This window comes from Oncorhynchus keta, unplaced genomic scaffold (assembly GCF_023373465.1).
Source record: "Oncorhynchus keta strain PuntledgeMale-10-30-2019 unplaced genomic scaffold, Oket_V2 Un_scaffold_5444_pilon_pilon, whole genome shotgun sequence".
Lineage (NCBI taxonomy): Eukaryota > Metazoa > Chordata > Actinopteri > Salmoniformes > Salmonidae > Oncorhynchus > Oncorhynchus keta.
In genome coordinates this window covers 90,807-107,877 of record NW_026290960.1, presented here as the reverse complement: position 1 = coordinate 107,877, position 17,071 = coordinate 90,807, and the positions used below count along the sequence as shown (strand labels likewise).

General features: G+C 43.4%; 2 protein-coding genes and 1 long non-coding RNA gene across 6 annotated transcripts in view; 1 reads left to right on the top strand and 2 right to left on the bottom strand.

The window, feature by feature from the left end:
- Nucleotides 1–9,009, top strand: part of fbn1 (fibrillin 1) — a 170,125-nt gene extending 161,116 nt beyond the window's left edge. The window contains 6 exon segments of the mRNA XM_052516796.1: nucleotides 991–1,107; nucleotides 2,908–3,036; nucleotides 3,284–3,403; nucleotides 4,394–4,622; nucleotides 5,186–5,405; nucleotides 7,047–9,009. Of these exon segments, the coding sequence (XP_052372756.1) occupies nucleotides 991–1,107; nucleotides 2,908–3,036; nucleotides 3,284–3,403; nucleotides 4,394–4,622; nucleotides 5,186–5,405; nucleotides 7,047–7,427 (1,196 nt within the window). The 3' untranslated portion in view covers nucleotides 7,428–9,009.
- Nucleotides 5,834–6,756, bottom strand: LOC127929127 (uncharacterized). Of its 3 annotated transcripts, none has more exons than XR_008133293.1 (4): nucleotides 6,625–6,754; nucleotides 6,301–6,543; nucleotides 6,058–6,219; nucleotides 5,834–5,977 (listed from the first exon to the last, which is right to left on the bottom strand). It is a non-coding gene; the product is annotated as an uncharacterized LOC127929127 (long non-coding RNA). The 3 variants fall into 3 exon arrangements; XR_008133294.1 differs by having other exon boundaries at nucleotides 6,301–6,462; XR_008133295.1 differs by having other exon boundaries at nucleotides 6,139–6,381; nucleotides 6,625–6,756.
- A 1,152-nt stretch (nucleotides 9,010–10,161) lies between the features above and the next one.
- On the bottom strand, nucleotides 10,162–14,689 carry dut (deoxyuridine triphosphatase). Of its 2 annotated transcripts, none has more exons than XM_035761751.2 (7): nucleotides 14,446–14,689; nucleotides 12,582–12,738; nucleotides 12,094–12,185; nucleotides 11,370–11,414; nucleotides 11,096–11,170; nucleotides 10,705–10,775; nucleotides 10,162–10,306 (listed from the first exon to the last, which is right to left on the bottom strand). In XM_035761751.2, exons 1-7 carry the CDS (start codon nucleotides 14,504–14,506, stop codon nucleotides 10,250–10,252), a joined length of 558 nt encoding a protein of 185 aa, XP_035617644.1. In that variant the 5' UTR covers nucleotides 14,507–14,689; the 3' UTR covers nucleotides 10,162–10,249. The 2 variants fall into 2 exon arrangements, with proteins under 2 accessions (XP_035617644.1, XP_035617643.1); XM_035761750.2 differs by lacking the exon at nucleotides 14,446–14,689 and adding an exon at nucleotides 13,222–13,398.
- Nucleotides 14,690–17,071: the final 2,382 nt, after the last annotated feature.

Genomic DNA, 17,071 nt, shown 5'->3' with positions numbered 1-17,071 from the left:
AGACACACACACAGTCACAGTGACAGCCTCACACACACAGTGTGTGCATTTCTGTGTATGTGGTGAGCAGAGATTGTGATCTGTTGCGTCTGGTAGGTCATGTGTTTATCAGTGTGTATGGTCAGTTTGGGGAGTTTATACAAACATAATTAGTCCATATTGCTCATTACCACTCTTGGCGACAGCTATGTTTACCCTTGGGCAGTATCTACACATGCTCACGCACACAGACACGCACAGACACACACACTCAGACACACATACACACTCAGTCACTCACACAGACACATACACACAAACACACTCAGACACACACATTCAGACACACGCACAAACTGTCCGCCTGGTTTCCACCATGTTTCCAGGGTCTGGTTCTGTGGCAGTTCATCAACAGGTCACTGACAGGAGAAGGACTGGAAACTAACTCTATACAGTTGTGGAGCTGGAATCTAACCTTTACTCTCTCTATCCCCCTCTCTCTCTATCCCCCTCTCTCTCTATCCCTCTCTCTTTCCCCCTCTCTCTATCCCCCTCTCTCTCTATCCCCCTCTCTCTCTATCCCCCTCACTCTCTATCCCTCTCTCTCTCTATCCCCCTCTCTCTCTATCCCCTCTCTCTCTCTATCCCCCTCTCTCTATCCCCCTCTCTCTCTATCTCTCTCTCTTTCCCCCTCTCTCTATCCCCCTCTTTCTCTATCCCCCCTCTCTCTATCCCCTCTCTCCCTATCCCCCTCTCTCTATCCCCCTCTCTCTCTCTCTCTCTCTCTCTCTCTCTCTCTCTCTCTCTCTCTCTCTCTCTTTCCCCCTCTCTCTATCCCCCCCCCCTCTCTCTCTCTCTCTCTCTTTCCCCCTCTCTCTCTCTCTATCCCTCTCTCTCTCTCTCTTTCCCCCTCTCTCTATCCCCCTCTATCTCTATCCCCCTCTCTCTAACCCCTCTCTCCCTATCCCCCCCTCTCTCTCTCTCTCTCTCTCTCTCTCCCCCTCCTCTCAGATCTGGATGAGTGTCAGAGCAAACAGCACAACTGTCAGTTCCTGTGTGTGAACACTATCGGAGGATTCACCTGCAAATGTCCTCCAGGCTTCACCCAGCACCATACTGCCTGCATAGGTAACACACACACACACACACAAACTCTTCCCTCCTCCACTCGACTAGGCTTTACAAACAACCAAATGTAGCCACTTATCTTCCATCTCTCCCCATAAAAAGTATCTTTAATGTTCTCCGTCTGCTATCACACATCAGATTGGGCTCAACTGAACTGTCGCCATGACAACTTAACAATGACTTGTTGTGGAATTTTGCAGTCTGTTGCCATGGTTACAACAGGGGTTTTCCATTCCGCACTTCAGCTCCCATGACTTTGTGGCTAGACAGCCTCCCTCCGTCCATTGGTCAATCAGCCAGTCAGTCTGTGGTGAATTAGTTTTACCTAGCCCGAGTAACAAGGTGGGTGAAGGTTGCATATTTGAGACCATTCCATTGGTCCTGCACTGGCCAAGGTCAAACAGATGCACCCAGTCAGTCAGTCAGTAAAGTCACTCAGACAGTCTGTTGTTGACCAATGGTCTTTCTCTCTCTACCTCTCGCTCACCCCCACTCTCCCCTCTCTCCTCCTCTCTTCTCCCGCTCTCCTTCCAGATAGTAATGTCTCTCTCTCTCTCTGTAGATAGTAATGAGTCTCTCTCTCTCTCTCTCTGTAGATAGTAATGAATGTCTCTCTCTCTCTGTGTAGATAGTAATGAGTCTCTCTCTCTCTCTCTCTCTCTGTAGATAGTAATGAATGTCTCTCTCTCTGTAGATAGGAATGAATGTCTCTCTCTCTGTAGATAGTAATGTCTCTCTCTCTCTCTGTAGATAGTAATGAGACTCTCTCTCTCCGTAGATAGTAATTAATGTCTCTCTCTCTGTAGATAGTAATGTCTCTTTCTCTCTGTAGATAGTAATGTCTCTCTCTGTAGATAGTAATGTCTCTCTTTGTAGATAGTAATGAATGTCTCTCTCTGTAGATAGTAATGTCTCTCTCTCTCTGTTGATAGTAATGTCTCTCTCTCTCCGTAGATAGTAATGAATGTCTCTCTCTCTGTAGATAGTAATGTCTCTCTCTCTCTCTGTAGATAGTAATGAGACTCTCTCTCTCTGTAGATAGTAATGTCTCTCTCTCTCTGTAGATAGTAATGTCTCTCTCTCTCTGTAGATAGTAATGTCTCTCTCTCTCTGTAGATAGTAATGTCTCTCTCTCTCCGAAGATAGTAATGAATGTCTCTCTCTCTGTAGATAGTAATGTCTCTCTCTCTCTGTAGATAGTAATGTCTCACTCTCTCTGTAGATAGTAATGAGTCTCTCTCTCTGTAGATAGTAATGAGTGTCTCTCTCTGTAGATAGTAATGAGTCTCTCTCTCTGTATATAGTAATGTCTCTCTCTGTAGATAGTAATGAGTGTCTCTCTCTCTGTAGATAGTAATGAGTCTCTCTCTCTGTAGATAGTAATGTCTCTCTCTGTAGATAGTAATGAGTCTCTCTCTCTGTAGATAGTAATGAGTCTCTCTCTCTGTAGATAGTAATGAGTGTCTCTCTCTCTGTATATAGTAATGATTGTCTCTCTCTCTCTCTGTAGATAGTAATGTCTCTCTCTGTAGATAGTAATGAGTCTCTCTCTCTGTAGATAGTAATGAATGTCTCTCTCTCTCTCTCTCTGTAGATAGTAATGAGTCTCTCTCTCTGTAGATAGTAATGAGTGTCTCTCGCTATGTAGATAGTAATGAATGTCTCTCTCTCTCTCTCTCTCTCTGTAGATAGTAATGTCTCTCTCTGTAGATAGTAATGAGTCTCTCTCTCTGTAGATAGTAATGAATGTCAATCTCTCTTTCTGTAGATAGTAATGAAAGTCTCTCTCTCTCTCTGTAGATAATAATGAATGTGGGTCGGACCCTGCTCTGTGTGGCTCTAATGGTGTGTGTCAGAACAGCCCAGGCAGCTTCAACTGCGAGTGTACTAGAGGATTCTCAATGGACCCCAATGGACAGAGCTGTGAAGGTCAGCCAATCACTGCTTCTCTCGGGATCAGCTGACTCCATACCCCTAGGCACTTTATATGGATCTGAAATGATCAGATAGGTATAGGCAATATGGCAATAACTCCACTATAAACAGGGATTTGGTAGAAACTTCACCTTTTTGCTTGTACCTATCCAGTACAGTTAGATAACTGTATGGCCACATAACTATTGTAATGCTGTGTGTGTGGGTGTTTGTTTGTGTGTGTGTGTGGTTTCCCTGGCAGATATGGATGAGTGTGATGGTAGCCACCGTTGTCAACATGGCTGTCAGAACCTGGTGGGAGGGTACCGGTGTAGCTGTCCTCAGGGATACCTACAACACTATCAATGGAACCAGTGTGTCGGTGAGTGGTACAGACTCTCTCTCTCTTTCTCTCAATCCTTCTCCCCCCTGTCTGTCTGTCTTCTGTCTTTCTCTCCCCCCCTGTCTGTCTGTCTTCTGTCTTTCTCTCCCCCTGTCTGTCTGTCTGTCTGTCTGTCTGTCTGTCTGTCTGTCTGTCTGTCTTCTGTCTTTCTCTCCCCCCCTGTCTGTCTGTCTTCTGTCTTTCTCTCCCCCTGTCTGTCTGTCTCCCCCTGTCTCTCCCCCTGTCTGTCTGTCTGTCTGTCTGTCTGTCTGTCTGTCTGTCTGTCTGTCTGTCTTCTGTCTTTCTCTCCCCCTGTCTGTCTGTTTGTCTTCTGTCTTTCTCTCCCCCTGTCTGTTTGTCTGTCTTCTGTCTTTCTCTCCCCCTTGTCTGTCTGTCTTCTGTCTTTCTCTCCCCCTTGTCTGTCTGTCTTCTGTCTTTCTCTCCCCCCCTCTCTGTCTGTCTTCTGTCTTTCTCTCCCCCCTTGTCTGTCTGTCTTCTGTCTTTCTCTCCCCCCTCTCTGTCTGTCTTCTGTCTTTCTCTCCCCCCTTGTCTGTCTGTCTTCTGTCTTTCTCTCCCCCTCTCTGTCTGTCTTCTGTCTTTCTCTCCCCCTCTCTGTCTGTCTTCTGTCTTTCTCTCTCCCTCAACATCAAATCTACATCCCTTTCCTGGAAGTTGAACTTGTTCCTCTCTAGATTACTGGAAGAGCTCCCTCCCTGAGTCACTGTCCTACATGAAAATTGTTGTTATAACTGAGTCGCTGGCACTTTAACTTGACTCTACTGATGGGAATTACAGCATTGATATTCAGTGGCCTTTCCCAAAAAGAACACGGCCAATGTTTATCAGATGAACCGGTACTACAGATGGTTTCCTCATTCCCTTCAAGAGTTTCTCAGTATTGTTTGTGTTCTCTGGCCGAGGTTTGACCCATATTTGACATCTGTTTGTTTTGTTGACTTCCTGTCTGTGTTGTTTGCTTCCTGTGGTCAGATGAGAACGAGTGCCAGAACACTCAGATCTGTGGGGGAGCGTCGTGCCATAACACCCTGGGGAGCTTCCGTTGCCTCTGTCCCACTGGGTTCAACTACGGAGACCAGGGGGGGTGCAGTGACATCAACGAGTGCTCCTCCTCCTCTAATCCATGTAACTACGGCTGTTCCAACACAGACGGAGGGTATCTCTGTGGCTGTCCACCTGGATACTACCGCGCTGGACAGGGGTGAGTGATTGAGACTGTGTGTGTGTGTGTGTGTGTGTGTGTGTGTGCGTGCGTGCGTGCGTGCGTGCGTGTTTGATCATTATCAATTTTGATGGATAGACGGGTTTGTTGTTTAGCAACAAAACCAACACGTGCGTAACTATGGGACAGAACAGACAGGGTTGGCTTAGATTGTTGACAACATGTAAACTACATTTTGTCTCCGATATTTATTGAAAACATATATAAATGTGCACAATGTCTCTCAAATACATCGTTTCAGTTGTTGGTTAGCTAGCTAGCGAATTTTAGCCATATTAGCATTGTAATGAAATCAGTCAAAACCCCTAAAAAAGATATGGTATCAAGAACAAGATGAAACTAGCTGAAACGAGTCACTTTATTGTCATTGTTGGTCGCTATCTGGCCATCCACAATCACAACAACACATAGGCCCCTGTCCCATTGAAGTGTGCACATTGTTTTGGTGATGTTGTCAGCTAGCCCATGGATAGGCAAGATGGTGTTTGGGTATGATTTTATGCCCTGTGTGTTTGTGATTGACTCCTTTCTGTGTGTTCCAGGCACTGTGTGTCAGGCGTGGGCTTTGGTAGTGGTGTGAGTCTGGGCCAGGGGGGAGGAGGAGGAGGAGGAGGAGGAGGAGGAGGAGGAGCAGCAGAGGTGGGTGACAACGATCTGTCTCCTGAGGCCTGCTACGAGTGTAAGATCAACGGTTACCCCAAGAAGGGGCGCAAACGCCGCGACACCAACTCAACGCTGGAGCAACCTCTGGACAACGCACAGGTAATGTCTGTCTGTCTTGGTCTGGTGGACCCTAGAATGGTCATGCTATCATGTCTTGCCTGCTCTTCACTGAATCCGTAGTACATATTAACTGTGTGGTCCTGTGTTGTGATATCAGGATCCGGAGTGTTGAGTGTTGTCAGTGTTTACATAATCCACCTACTACATGGTCCTGTGTCCTCAGCATCAGGAGACAGTGAACCTGGAGAGTGTTCCACATCATATATCTGTATAATACTGTATGTAACCTGTCCTGTGTCCTCAGCATCAGGAGACAGTGAGTCTGGACAGTGTTCCACATCATATATCTGTATAATACTGTATGTAACCTGTCCTGTGTCCTCAGCATCAGGAGACAGTGAGTCTGGACAGTGTTCCACATCATATATCTGTATAATACTGTATGTAACCTGTCCTGTGTCCTCAGCATCAGGAGACAGTGAGTCTGGACAGTGTTCCACATCATATATCTGTATAATACTGTATGTAACCTGTCCTGTGTCCTCAGCATCAGGAGACAGTGAGTCTGGACAGTGTTCCACATCATATATCTGTATAATACTGTATGTAACCTGTCCTGTGTCCTCAGCATCAGGGACAGTGAGTCTGGACAGTGTTCCACATCATATATCTGTATAATACTGTATGTAACCTGTCCTGTGTCCTCAGCATCAGGAGACAGTGAGTCTGGACAGTGTTACACATCATATATCTGTATAATACTGTATGTAACCTGTCCTGTGTCCTCAGCATCAGGAGACAGTGAGTCTGGACAGTGTTCCACATCATATATCTGTATAATACTGTATGTAACCTGTCCTGTGTCCTCAGCATCAGGAGACAGTGAGTCTGGACAGTGTTACACATCATATATCTGTATAATACTGTATGTAACCTGTCCTGTGTCCTCAGCATCAGGAGACAGTGAGTCTGGACAGTGTTCCACATCATATATCTGTATAATACTGTATGTAACCTGTCCTGTGTCCTCAGCATCAGGAGACAGTGAGTCTGGACAGTGTTCCACATCATATATCTGTATAATACTGTATGTAACCTGTCCTGTGTCCTCAGCATCAGGAGACAGTGAGTCTGGACAGTGTTCCACATCATATATCTGTATAATACTGTATGTAACCTGTCCTGTGTCCTCAGCATCAGGAGACCGTGAGTCTGGACAGTGTTCCACATCATATATCTGTATAATACTGTATGTAACCTGTCCTGTGTCCTCAGCATCAGGAGACAGTGAGTCTGGACAGTGTTACACATCATATATCTGTATAATACTGTATGTAACCTGTCCTGTGTCCTCAGCATCAGGAGACAGTGAGTCTGGACAGTGTTCCACATCATATATCTGTATAATACTGTATGTAACCTGTCCTGTGTCCTCAGCATCAGGAGACAGTGAGTCTGGACAGTGTTCCACATCATATATCTGTATAATACTGTATGTAACCTGTCCTGTGTCCTCAGCATCAGGAGACAGTGAGTCTGGACAGTGTTCCACATCATATATCTGTATAATACTGTATGTAACCTGTCCCGTGTCCTCAGCATCAGGAGACAGTGAGTCTGGACAGTGTTCCACATCATACATCTGTATAATACTGTATGTAACCTGTCCTGTGTCCTCAGCATCAGGAGACCGTGAGTCTGGAGAGTGTGGACATTGAGGACACCCTGCTGTTCAACCTGAACATGTCCGGCCTGTCCAGCCGAGACCACATCCTGGAGTTCACCCCGGCCCTGTCCACACTCAACAACCACGTGCGCTACTCCATCGACTACGGCAACGAACTGGGCTACTTCAAGATCAGCCAGAGGGAGGGGCTTAGCTACCTGCACCTGTCCAAGAGGAAGTCCCTCCCCCCTGGAGCCTACTTCCTGCAGATCAGTAGCGTGGCCGTGTACAGGAAGAAGGAGCTGGCAGCGCTGGAGGACAGCAACGATAAAGACTACCTCACAGGCCAGCTGGGAGACACACTCACCATGAGGGTGCAGATAGTCCTGCATTAACCTACACTACAGGACTGACTGGGGTGGCTGGTCTGGGCTGGGTGGGGAGTGTCTGCCTGTAAACACTGGTCTAGGAACAGATTAATTTACCCTTGATCCATATCTCAACCATTAGGATGGGGAAAGAAGATCTGACACTGGGTCAGTGGTTATGGGCAACTTCTACCTACTCTGAGAGAGAGCTTGGGACAATCTCAACGCCAAAGAGACTAATGGGTGGGTGGGGGGAGGGGGGATTGCATTGTTTGATTCCCAAAGATGATTCTACATATCATAGATACAACCTTTAGTGCTACAGTGTAGGCCTAAACCACTGGCTACAGTATGGCTGTCTGAAGAAAGGCTTAGAGAATGAGAATGACATGGAGGGAAGACATGACAATGACACAACAATAACCACTCTAAACTGCTCTGTGCAGGAAGCTCTGGTTTGAATGTTTTTTTATTTTTTTTTTTTTTATGAAAAAGGTTTATATGAAATAGGTTTTGTATGATGATATGTGGAATCTGCCACTCTTTTGTGGGACATGTAAGGCAAATGCCATATCCACCCATAGCCCCTACCCCCAAGACCATGAGGGTAGCTAGGGAGTATGGGGTAGGAGGTAGGGGCTAGCGGTGGATTTGGACTGAGTAGCAGAGTGCAGAAGTCACTGATGCTGAGTGTTCACAGCTTGGTAGAGGTGGAAGTGAAAGGCAGCGTTCAGATTCTCCACCCTTCTCTCTGAAGTGTGCACTTGCTCACTCCCCCTTCATGGTTCACAAAGCATTGGCTGCTAAGGAGAGTTTCCACCATATTAGGTAAACCAGTCCATTCCTTTCAAATCCCTGAGGGGAGAAGGGTAGGGAATCGAACCGTAGCTAAAGTCTTTAGCTAGAAGGACCCCTCTTCCTCATCATAACTATGCTTCTTCATCTTCCCCACTGACTAGACTTCAGCATTACACATATTTACTGGTGCTAGTAACAAATCCACATAGACTTATAAATGCACTGTAATACTCAACACACAGTAGCTGTCTGTCTACTGTCCTTTTAATAAGATGTCAGACATCTTCTTTTCAACCAAAACCAAAGTAACAGCCTGTCTGCTCTCTATACCACATGTAAATGAAGTGTGTTTATACTGTAATCAATGCCATGTTTAGAATGTTAATCTATGAAGCCTTTTGTAAACTAGAGAACGCCCCTGAGAGGAGGGGGTGTAATGGTGCTTATAATGACCTACTACTTCCTTTGATAAACTGTATACACACACACAAAAACACACACACAACACAAATACACACACACGCCCTCAAACACACTCAAAACATACACCGTTCTGATGATGCCAAACCTGTGCCTTCATGATTATGCACTGAGGTCGTCACGGCCACACACTTTTCGCTCATACAATCAATGCTCCGTAGCGAAGTCAATCAGACCAGCCCCAGACTCATCCGTCTGTCGCTCTGTCACATCAGTGCTCCGTAGTGAAGTCAATCAGACCAGCCGCAGACTCATCCGTCTGTCGCTCTGTCACATCAGTGAGGGTTTAGTTGTAAAGTCACAATAAAAACGTGTTTTTTTGTTTAAAAGGTTTCGTTGTTGTCCCTGTCTCCCAACTTCACTTCCTCTCTTTGCAGATTATGCTATTTATGGGATGTATTTTAACCACTTTAAGAGCCAAATTACCAGACACAGATTAAGCCTAAACCTGGGCTAAAAAGCACTTTTAATGCACATTCATTGACCATGATTTTTAGTGTATGCTTAAATTACATTTCTCATTTAGCAGATGCAATCACCTTGCTCTAGTATACAGACATGGTTGAATAGATTATTTTCACCTAGTCCACTCAAGAGATTTGAACAGTTGATTAACCTTTCGTTTACTGCCCCAATGCTCTAAACCGCTAGGCTACCTGCTGCCCTAAGAGTCTACCCTTCCTTGGTTCCTTGCTTTCATTACTGACAGCTGAAAGGACTGGTGACATCTCCTCTCCGCAATGCTTCCTGCTTCTACCTAGCATCTCAGCCTAATGAAAGGATGAGGGAAGGAAGCTATTGTAATTCCAGAGACTATATAAAACGGAAGACTACTGAACCACAGCCACCATATCCAGTTTAACACAACCCAATGACTGCATCTAGAAGGCAAGGGTCACGTTCCCCTTCTCAGACGTTGCATGCATCAACCAATGGTTGCGTGCCACGACACCGAGTGCTATCGACAGATTGCTATAATGTGGTTAGCTGAGACATAAAATACCTAACCAGGCGTTGTAAGATCTGGCATGCATCTGCAAGTTAGTCAGCCTGGAACTCTGTACCTATTTCTCAGTGAACCTCCTCCCTGGTGTGGTTCACATTAGCCTTCTGATTCTACAGTTAACAGATCTAACATGTAACGGTACAGTGGAATGTTTTGGTTGCCAACATGCTGCCCAAATATGAGCCTGTGTGAAGGGTTTGGTCCCCAAGACAGGGAAACTCCCTCGAACTATGAAAAGAAATGGTTTAACAGCACCACTTAGTGGTCATTCAGGGTACATACTTACATAGAATTCTATCCAAAGCCGATATTCATAAGTGGGCATAGCCGACATTTCATATCGGTTTCCCCAATTGGAATTGAACCTGCAACACTGGCATCTCTAGAACCATGCTCTTGCAAACCGAGCCACACAGACAAGAAAATCAGTGATGTTTCATTGCCATTAATGGCCAAATCAGCAGGCAGACAGTGAAGCAAAGGGATAATAACAATCTTTATTAAACAATGTAATTATTGTACAATGACATAACTAATAAGCTGGTTTATTTACAATGTTGATGTATCAGTTGCTGCCTGTGGAGCCAAATCCTCCAGCCCCACGCTCAGTCTCATCCAGAGTCTGAAACAGAGAGAAGACACAGTTAATACTTTCTATGCGAATGAGCCCAGTTTTCCCAAACACAGATTTAGGCTAGTCCAGGACAAAAAGTATGTTCAATGGAAATTGTTAAAGTGAAGAGGTTAAGTCCAGGACGATGCTCGACCAGAGTCGAGAAAAACAGCCCTAAGGGCTCAAGGCTCATCCTCACAGAAATAAGATGCACTTAAAAAAAAAAAAAAAAAATCAACATTTCAGTCTCAGGTTTAAATGAAATTCGACTGCTTGACAAGGTGTGTCCATTTAAGGTGTGTGTGAATTGGATCGTAAAGCTGTGATCAGCAATTCACCACTAGGTCTGAGCATGTATGGTAACACTATAAATGGTCATATTCAGTCTATAGAGAAGTGTGAAGTACCTTTAGCTCCTGTAGGTCTGGGTAGCAGATCCTCTCGCACACCAGCTGAGCCACACGGTCCCCTTTTTTCACTGGGACACAGAAAGAAACACCATCACTCTACAGGCCACCCAGTTTCCCCACACCATCACTACAATGTTTCACTGGAAAACAGATCAATGTGAAATGCATTTGGATTGAGAAATCAGTAAAACAAGTGTTCAGTTTCTGATGAGGCATTTAAGTTTTTTTTTTCAAAGAGCAAAGGGTATATAATTAACGTAAAAGTAATACAAAAAATGAAATAAATGGATGTACCAACTGCAGATGGTCCCTTTAATCATGGATACAAAGTGCTTTCAATGCTTTAGTTTGGAAAGGTGGCATGTGAATGATTATTTGTAAAGCTCACCTTCAAAGGTTTCCTTGCTGAAGTTGAACAGCACCACCCCTACATTACCTCTATAGTCCTCATCCACTACTCCAGCTGGGGGGAGACAGGCACTCCAGTTAGCCTAGCTGTCATGTCAGTTCTATGTTCTAGACTCTGGTTAGAACAGCCAAAGAGTGACTTGGGTTCATGAAATCTCCATCAGAACTATGGTTACCACTTTCCTGCAATTTTTATAACCCATCTCTTAGGAAAAATGTTATATTAATATCTGAAGGTCAAAAAGTAAACTCACCCCCAACATCGATGAAGTGTTTTGCAGCCAGGCCAGACCGTGGTGCTGTGAAAAAAGAGAAATACATCAAATATGACTAAACTCCTTGATTTTTTTATGCTGGAGAAAAGTGAAGGGGAGATGAGAAAGAGGGGTTGAACGAGATGAGTGTGAAAGCAGTCTCCATTGACCGTGTTGGAGCATCACATATGTGATGCATTGTGGGTAAATTGTGACTGGCTGATCTACCAATAACAATGAGTAGTTATTTATGTTGCAAGGTGATTTGTCAGTAGGCAGTCAGTCACCTGCACTTTCAGTTGTAATGAGGGGTTTGATTAATCTTGCCCGGATGCCTGTGTAGGCATGTATTGCACCAGCTGAAAGTTGATTGCATTAGATTTGAAACTGGGCTGCCTCCCAGGCGTCCTGCTCTAGCTGACTGCAATGTTTGCTCAAAACAAGTGACATTATTAAGCATGTAGTAATTAGTAGGATTCTGTGTTGCCATGCAAAAGTGATCGCTTTCTGCCTTCCCAATGAAAAGTAGTTAGAAAATTCAAACATTTATTTTATGTAAAAGAGATGTAGGTTTCTGGTTCAACCCAGGTCAAAGTAAAATAACTCCCTCACTGTCAAGTCAAACAATACCCAGAGAGACCTAACCCCACATACCCGTAGGCCAGGGTGCAATTACACGTTTTCTTTAAAAACATTTAAGTTTGTGTCCTGGTACCCTACTCACCCACTCTGCCATAGCAGCCTGACGGAACTGCTATCTGGATGTCAGTCTTCACGATAGCCTTGTCCATAGGACCAATACTGTAGTCATAGGCACTGTTAGAAAAAACACCAACAGGTGGCTTACAGTCACTAATTTACAAAGGCAGTGACCTACATCTAACTCCCATCCAATCCAATCGTTAGTAGGAGGAGCAGGCTAGCACTACAGTTTGCCAACTTTTCTCCTGTTAAAGTTGGTCATATAAACATGAAGCAAGACTAGGCTAGCTTGATATGAAGACATTATGAATGGTCGTTTGCTAACTACAGTTGTACTTTTGATTGATAGCAGAAAAACAGCCACGTGCAGTATACACCCACTGCAACGTGTTGAATTCAAGTAACGTTATCTTGCTTATGTGAATAGCAAGCTAGCTAAGTAAATACAAGCCAGTAAAATGTACAGCGTTCAAATCACTTCCAGTGACCATGTCCCGGACTCTGACCCACCTGAACAGGTCGTATCCTGCAGCTTTAGCAGAGCCCCGGGTAGGAGCAGTGGCATGTTCAGACAACTTGGAGAACTTCAGCACCGATATCACATTCTCTGCCACTGCATGTGGCTTTGTCCTCTTCAGTGGAGAAACTTCTGCGGCGTCTATCACTTCTGAGCAAGGCATGTTCACAAAGTTTGTGGTAAGAAAGTTGAGTTAATTCCGAAATAATAAAATGGCTATGGTTCGTTTACTAACGTTAGCTAAATAGTTCAAATATGGCGAGTTGTTGCTCCTTCTCTGAATCTTATTCGGAAGCACACATTCCCGCCAATTTCAATTGAACCTGCCTCCCCGTAGTTGAAAAAAAGAAGAAAATCTCGCGAGAGTTCTGACAACTTGACCAGCTGTGAGCTGAATGACAGGAAAGCTTTAGTTTACTAATCCTTGAATGATGCATCTTGATTTCGGTAAAACACTCGACTACAAATCTGACAACAGTACAATTACCGGTACCTACACATTTATTGACTACACATCATGTTAATACTAAAGTTGATAATACAACAACCAGTTAGCATAGCAAAGTAGCTAGCTGCTAGTGCTAGCAAACATGAGCTATTACTGAAAAGCAATGTAGCTAGCCAACGAGCTACCTGCATTCTCGCATCCCTTTCTCCTGGCCAGAGTGGGAGAATGCAGATAAAATGTTCTGTGTGAGAGTACTGAAGACTGGGCAGCGATAATCGAAGAACAACACCGCCAGTAGAGCCTCTGCTTTGCAACGAAGTGCTCCATCTTGTTAAAGATACAGTCCTCCCCGGCTGCGGCATCCGCTACAGCGCCTTCAGAAAGTATTCATACCCCTTGACTTATTCCACATGTTGTTGTGTTACAGACCGAATTCCAAATTGATGACATCTTTTTTTCCTCTCACCCATCTATACACAATATCCCATAACTACAAAGTGAAAATATGTTTTTATACATTTTTGCTAATGTATTGACAATTAAATACAGGCAGAGTGAGTATTGGTTAAGTGGGACATTTAAGCTTTGTAATGAATATCTTAAAATGTGTACAATAACATAACCAACAATCAATGGCTGTGTGTTAGTCATTTTAATTCGGAACTGGAATAAACTGATTGATCACATCACACAGGTGTATAACAGAACACACACAGGCTCAGTTTGATAGTGCACCCCTAAGTAACAGTGCAAATGAAAAATGATCAGGCCTACTGTACAAAGTATTGTTGAAAAAGGGTCTAGGTTGTAACTGTTGCTGTTAACATACAATACATATATTTTATTCTAAACTGGATTTAACACACAGTCCTAATGAGAGGTGTGTGGGTGGTTGAAGTTTTCAACAAGCATGTCTCAGCATTGAGCCTGTTTTTGTACTCTTTTTTTAGTTGTTTAAGTATGCCAGGGTTGAGAACCCTGACTCGCATAGGTATGTGGTGCCAAACTAGCTTAGAACATCTACTGCTTTCTGCTGTAGATGAGCAACCCAGAACTGAGTGTTTGCCTCAAAAAGCATATTGCTTCAATTAGTTTATTCCAGAATAAAATATTTAGTATTTAGTATTTTACTAGCAACAGTTCCAACCTAAACTCATTTAACAATATTTCTAGAGTAATATGTACAGTATAGTAGGCCTGATAATGTTTAATTTTCACCTGTACTGTTTCTTAGGGTTGTACTATCAGTAGCTAGCTAGCTTGCTTTGGCTAATGTTAGCTAGCTATTAGCTGAGTACAAGGGGATTTGTTTGAGAAACTCTACTACAATGAGAGATAGCACTCCCTTATTTCTGCTTATCGTCATCCCCTGTTATAAAATGACAACAATGCCCTGCTAATTGACTTACTTTCCCACTGTCGAAGCACGGTTTCCTGATGCATTCTGCCCTGTTCCGGGTTTACCGTCATGCTGTGGGTGTTTGGTCAAGACCTGTCGTTTTAATTTGTTCGTTTTGAACATTACTAAGCACTTCCCTGCACAAAACACATTTTGGGCGCTCCTCGTTATTTATCAAAGTTTGTATGAAACCAAGCTAAAGAAACGCATCACTGTATTTTCGTTTCATGACGATTGAGTTCGTCAGAATTTGTGGCTAGTTTGAGTCCATTTGATGATGGCGAGTGGGAATGACATGTTGACAGGCTGTCAGGTTAGGAAGGCTAAGAGTTTCAAAACACTTGCACGTGAAAATGTGTAATTACTTTTTTCAAGTGTCAAATGTCATTTTGTATACATGATTTTTTCACATGTCCAGTGTGTGATTTTGGTTTGATTTGATCGCCTGTTATGGGCATTTTTACACGCGTTCTTTACACCTGTCCAGAGGGCATTTACAGGTGATTATGTTTGAATATTGTAATTTCAGACGCGTGAAATTGTGCCACGGATTTGGAACGAACGAAGCCAGGCCAAGAGAATGCTCGGCGGAAATGGAGTCCCTAGAGAAAGAACGAGATGGGTGTCAGGAGTGGGGCAGCAGTATTATCATAAGGAGACGTATACTTGGAAACTGGAGGAGGAATGGAGGGAAGAAGGATGTAAGCTTGAGTCGTATAAAAATGGTGGGAAAAAGGGAGATGGTTTGTTAAAGTAAAATGGTAGAAAGTGTAAGCAGATGGAGCTGGAGAAATTGAAGTGAATGAGGGTGTTACCCAGAGACCGAGGTATGCTCCCAGAATCAGGAAAAGCACACGTCTGTGACACAGTGTTGCCAACTCCTCAGTAAGGAAAGTAGCTATTGGCTGTCCTAAAGTAGCTAGAAGTCGCAAAAATGACGTCATCACCAAATTTGCATAATTGGTCATGTAATTGTGATGGATGCTGTAGGAGAGAGGAATAATGTGTGGGAGAGACAAAAAGTGAGTAAAAAAACTAAATATGTTTAGAACTACAAATTAACTTTCTTCTGTCGATTCTTGTTTTTTGTAATGTCCCAATTCCAACCCTCCTCCTTTATCCGGGCTTGGGACCGGCAAAAGCGACCTAAAAGAGACTGGCAGAGTTACATTTAAGTCATTTAGCAGACGCTCTTATCCAGAGCGACTTACAAATTGGTGCATTCACCTTATTACATCCAGTGGAACAGCCACTTTACAATAGTGCATCTAAATATTTTAAGGGGGGTGAAAGGATTACCCTATCCTAGGTATTCCTTAAAGAGGTGGGGTTTCAGGTGTCTCCGGAAGGTTGATTGATCCGCTGTCCTGGCTTGGGAGTTTGTTCCACCATTGGCAAAAGCGAACAGTTTTGAAAGAACTGTACTGTGGTAGGGAGTTACTTCGTTTTTTATTTTTCTTAATTTGGTTTGGTTTTTAACCTTATGGTCCACTTAGGAGCCTACAACAAGTCACAGTAAAACATGAACATCTTTAACCATTACTTAAAATAAATAAACATTGGTATACAATCAACATTAACAATCTAAATGGACCAAAAAGAGACAATAGAAAAAACTGTCAAAGGCAATGTGAGGAAATTATGGTAACTAGTCTGGCCCTAAATCATTTATTTTTATTTTTTTTAAATGTAACCCAGTGCGGGATCAGTCAGCGGCAGCTTCCAGCATGCGCGATTCATTTGCAGTCTGGATGCAGAGGGGTGAACATCTCCTGCTCTGACTGCATCTGGGAGGGACCGCTGCGCGAGGACTGTGGGTGCTTTTGGACGGGGGTGGGGCCCACGGCAGCACGCGCTCCTCGTTGAGAAGAGTAAGAACGATATGTGGCTTTCACGCTATTCTCAAAACATTGGATTACCAACTTGAGCAGTGACGTATCAGTTTGCAGCACATTTTCACATGGACATATATACACTGAAGAAAAATATAAATGCATCATGTAAAGTGATTGGTTTCATGAGCTGAAATAAACGATGCCAGACAGTTTCCATATGCACAAAAAGCTTATTTCTCTCAAATGTTGCACCCTGGTCCTTCCTCCACTGCCTCCAGAACAGTTCATCAATTCCTTTTTAGAAACATTTTAATCTGATCTTTGTGGTTTGGAAAGCATAATGACTATTATTGTTTTAATTTATTTATCAAACAAATGGAGTTTTGGAAAAGTAGGTACTTTTCACCAGACAATCCCATCTGGTGGATGGAAAGTGTTGTATATCTTTTTTTCACATGTACTTAGAGCTTGATACCTCAGATGATGAAAAATGATGGATAGCTAATTCAAATAAATACCTTTATGAATTATGAAGCCTTTATGTGCTTTTTTCAATACATCAATGCTTTTAAAAAAATCACAAAATGTGACGTTATCTACCAAATAAGTTGTTTTCTGAAATTATTAAAAAGCTACTACTATTAAAAAGCTAACTACAAAAACGCAATTCCTTTCCCAATAGGCTAAACCGGTGTAATGAACACGTGTAAATATGTGCCCATAACAAGCGTTCTAATCACCTGTAAATGCACACTGGACAGGTATAATGCACAATGACAGTAAAACAGTCATTGAAATTAT

Coding starts and splice junctions, on each gene's coding strand:
- dut (XM_035761750.2), bottom strand. CDS start 13,363: ATGGAGCACTTCGTTGCAAAGCAGAGGCTCTACTGGCGGTGTTGTTCT. Junction 12,739..13,221: donor AAAGGGATGCGAGAATGCAG/GTAGCTCGTTGG, acceptor TGCCTTGCTCAG/AAGTGATAGACGCCGCAGAA. Junction 11,415..12,093: donor AGGCTGCTATGGCAGAGTGG/GTGAGTAGGGTA, acceptor CTTTTTTCACAG/CACCACGGTCTGGCCTGGCT.